At 41.4% G+C, this 4,404-nt stretch overlaps 1 protein-coding gene across 2 annotated transcripts in view; it reads left to right on the top strand.

Annotated features, from left to right (window-relative positions):
• Positions 1–4,404, top strand: part of Ankfn1 (ankyrin repeat and fibronectin type III domain containing 1) — a 308,072-nt gene that overhangs the window by 167,892 nt on the left and 135,776 nt on the right. For both annotated transcript variants that reach the window (XM_021213428.2, XM_029546190.1), the window contains one exon: positions 4,094–4,295. In XM_021213428.2, coding sequence (XP_021069087.1) covers positions 4,094–4,295 — 202 coding nt within the window. The remainder of the gene's footprint in view (positions 1–4,093; positions 4,296–4,404) is intronic.

Here is a 4,404-nt window from a genome sequence, read left to right as displayed (position 1 = left end):
AAAAAAAAAAAAACCAAAAAACTGTCACTACGAAATTACCTTTCAGCTGGTATTTTGATTGGGATCGCATTTAGTCATTCAGTGTGATGTTGACTATAATTTCATATTAATTACTAAGACCACAGAACCTGACAGAAGTGAGAGGTGGGAGTTCTATGTAGGCTCATAGTCTCTGGGGGTTTCAGTCCATCACCCTGGGAATGTCCATAGCAGGGGAAACGTGAAGCCGAAGTTCCTGGTCTCGTGGCAGACTATGAAGCCAAGAGTAAGATAGGAAGCTGAGGCTTAGTGTAACCTTTAAACTTCCACCAGCCAGAACTCACAGCCTTTCCAAATAATGCCAGCAACTAGGGACCACACGTTCAAAACAGGGTCCCGTGGGGAACGTTACAAAGCCAACATTTAGCCAAGTCTTTACTCATTCTTTCTGGTAAAGAAGTTTCCTTATATACCTGCAAGCCCTTTGCAATTCCAACTGGATTCTGTGTATGGTAAATCCAGTCGCCTTCTTGCATCTATCAAAGTGACTATGCAGTGTTTCCTCTTCTCCTTAGCGTGAGTTGGTTTATCTTGAAACGTGTTGATAGTCTGTCTACACGAGTGGGTGGTTGAAGTCCAGTGAATGTTTCATTTTGGTCATTATAGTTTTCAGTTCTGGGACGTCTACTCTGTTCTGTTCTGTGATTCAATCTCTTTAATATTAGTCTTAGTTTAAGTGAGATATCATTCTCTCCATACCTCTTAGACCTGATTCCCTTTAGCTCTTTAAACACACTCAAAATGGTTGGAGGTTTTGCTCAATAGCGGCAACATTTGGCATCCTTGTGGGCAATGGTGATTGACCTGTTTATCTTCTTGTATGTGGCATGGTTTTTCTTTATGTCACGCAACTTTCTGCTGAGAACTAGGTGTTTTAATAGATATACAATTATATAGCAACTATGAAAACCAGATTCTCCCGAATCCCCAGCATTTATTGCTGTCTAATAACTTCCGAACTTAAATCTGTGATACTTATATTTTTGGAATATACAGCCATTGACATTCCTGCTTGGTTTTAACTGAGTGGCAGAGGCAGAACAAAGATGACCTTAAACGCTTAGAATCAGCAAGCCTCCATCCCACATACATTAGGGAAGACCACCAACATTCCACAAGGTAGTGGCAACTCTACCTTAGTCTTCATTTTCTGCTTGCACAGAGCCTCCCAGGTAAACAGAGAGGGGAGATCAGGAGCCCCTCATATACTTCTTTCCTACCTTGTTCCCATCCCTAGGCATGAACATGCTCTGCTAGACTCCCGGTAACATGCCAGAGCTTTTCAAATCCCTTTGTTTCTAAACCATTCCCGAAGTTGAGAGCAATTTCAACGACTTGTTTAAAAAAAAAAAGTTGATGTCTACTAAATAATCACCCCAAAAACAAGCACTGTAGAGGAAGACGCCTGTTGCTCTGGGGGACTGCAAGTCAAAAAAAAAAAAATGACAAGCATTCTGAGTGGCTCTCTGAGGGAACAACCAGACAGGTCAAATAAGGATACTTCTAAGGGGTGGAAATGAAATGTTGAAGGACCACCAACCCCATGGTCCCTCTTCAGTGGCTCATAGTCTTATTTTAATGAGGTTTGATTTTCAAGGCTACCGAAAACTGGGGACAGTGAGAATGGAGGATGTAACTAAGCTTGATTGGTGTGCTGGATTCAGCTCTCCACCTTAAATAGGCAACCCCTTTTGTTAATATTTCAATTTTGTTAGATTCTTTTTGTTTGTTTCACCTTCCCCTCTAAGACCTGAGAGTTCTGCCTTCTATTTTCATGTTTGCACACATGACTATAAAAATGTAAATCAAAATAGCTACACTTACATTTTCTATCAAGATTTTTAAAAAAAAGCAAAGTACAAAAAAAAAAAAATTAACCATAAGGCCATGTTAAAAGCCTCTAAGAAAGATGAAGGATGATTCTGTATCTTGGTGTCTGTGGTTTTGCAAAAAAACTTGCAAATAGTTGCTGCTATTTATTGCTAGGTTACAGTGCATCAAAAGAGATAACAATTTTCATTTCTTCACCAATTTAATCTTCACGACTTTGTACCCAATGTTCTCTTGTCTATTTGCATATGACCAATAAGATCAGAGGGTTGAAATAAGGCACCCGAACCCACATACACTGTAGATAGCAATATCACCAGTCAAGCATGAGTCTACCCAATTCCAAAGGTTGCCCCTTTGCAGAAGAGTGTGAAACAAGAGCATAGTGAGTTGGTGGAGACATTCATAGTCATAAGGATAGACAACAGAAATTTGCCCCGCCTCGATATTTAAAATATCAAGGAAAAAAAGAGAACATAACGATGGAAGAAAGCTCAAAGAGCAGATACACGCTGAAGAATAGCCTGGAAGGAAGGGACAGCTGGGGAGCATGGGGCAGAAGTCAGAAAGGCAGAGAAAGTCATCCTACATTGACAGAAGGGAACAGATGGGAGATGAGCAAGGACAAAGGGGGACATGTGGGTAGGTGTCATCAGTTAGAGGGCAAGTAGCCGGAATTTGATCAAATGACAGGAATTTATTTACGGGACTCCTGGGCATTGTGGGAGATACAAAAGAATGTAGAGTTATTTTGGGAAGGATAATGATGTAGACAAGACAGATGGCTTGAACTAGGGTGTTAATGCTGAAGGAGAAGGCTGGAGACAGAAGGCAGAAATAGAGGTTAAAGCAATCCCCACGTGATAGCCTGTGTATGAATTTGGAGCTTTGTGGAAAGAAATATTAAAGAAAACCCTGTAGTTGCTATTGAGTCAAAGATAAAGAATCAGTAGGTTGGAGAGGAAAGATGATAGATCACCTAACTATTCTGTTTCTGTTTTAAAGACAATTAAAATGTTACTAAAGGTATATAAAACTGCTCTCACATAGGCAATGCCATGTGACACCTGTCTAACATAAGTCCATCTACACAGCGAAGTCTGGGTGGGAACTGATGGGAATGAATAAGACTGAATCGGGATCAGCCATCTTTCTGTCTTGGAAGAAGTTTCAAGTTTGTTTGAAAAGGCGCCTAAGGACATTTAAATACCATGATGGTGGTCTTCCATTTGTTGGAGGGAACATCAATCAAGAGAAGATGGTATTAGCAGCCCATGTAGAAGATGTCATTCAAAATGTGATAGAAGGTGGTAGTGTTTTGTTTTGTTTTGTTTTGTTGTTTTGTTTTTCAGAAGGTTCAGGGGCCAATGCCCTAGGGACCTCATGGAGCAGAACGTACTTTGCACACAGTGTACAGGCTAGCAATTCCATTTTTACATTTATCCATCTGATACAATCATACACAAGGCAACCACAGACTTTCTAGCTTCCAGATTTCTATAGCAATACCCAAATTAATGGTGGATAGATTTTGAAATGATATCCTTGACGTCCCAGAAATTGACTTCAGGTGTGACATGAAGAGGGTGGGGATAGGGGTACTAGAGATTTTAGGAGATTTGATGAGCAATGGTCAAATACTACTTAAAGAAAGTTAGCCAAGAATAGATGGCTCCCACCCAGAGTATCCAAGGGACACAGGGTCAGTTAGTCCTATAGAAACTATAGGGCACACTGGGGTATTTAATCAAGTGGACACAATTGATTGCTACTCCAAGAATAGGTGGGGATCGGGGTGCAAAGAAGAACCCACTTTCTTATCCGTTCACTATAGGTCAGCACCTAGAAGGAGGGAGGTTTTAAAGGTAGCCTCAATTTCATATGGTCAAGCTTACACACACTCCCTAGATACAATGTCTCGATACTTTTCTAATTGGGTAAAATATCAAGGGTTTTCAGTTTTTGTATGTAAATGGATACTTTGTACAGTAAATGGGGTTCTCATTTCCTTCTTGCCTCCAATCAGCTCTGGGGCCAGAGACGCACTGCTTCCTTTCCCAGGGTTTCTGCTTTCTCCTCTAAAGCAGGAAGGAGCTGGGTTGATCTCTGCAGGCCTTCCGAGCTGGACTATCACATTTGAGGCTGAGATTTGCAGATGGGGCATGGAGGTGGCAGAGTTCTCTGTTGTGTATAATCACCATGCCCTCTCTTTCCCTCTTCCTAGGAACTACTGCTCGAAAATGACCCAGCAAATGCAGAACTTACATCTTTCCCAGTCAAAAAAACACAGTGCTCCATCGTCTCCCAATGCGGCCAAGCGACTGTACAGGAACCTCTCGGAGAAGCTGAAGGGCAGCCACTCGTCCTTTGATGAGGCCTATTTTAGAACCAGAACGGATCGGCTGAGTCTCAGAAAGACTTCTGTGGTAAGAGGACTCTTTGTACTGCCATGTCATCTCCATTGTTCAACATCTTAGTGAATGTTTCATTTTTACACATAAAGCCCACCAAGACAGGAAGTGTGTGTGAGTGTGT

This window comes from Mus pahari, chromosome 14 (assembly GCF_900095145.1).
Source record: "Mus pahari chromosome 14, PAHARI_EIJ_v1.1, whole genome shotgun sequence".
In the NCBI taxonomy this organism is placed as follows: domain Eukaryota; kingdom Metazoa; phylum Chordata; class Mammalia; order Rodentia; family Muridae; genus Mus; species Mus pahari.
Note: the sequence above shows the minus strand (reverse complement) of the source record. Positions and strands in the feature narration are given on the sequence as shown.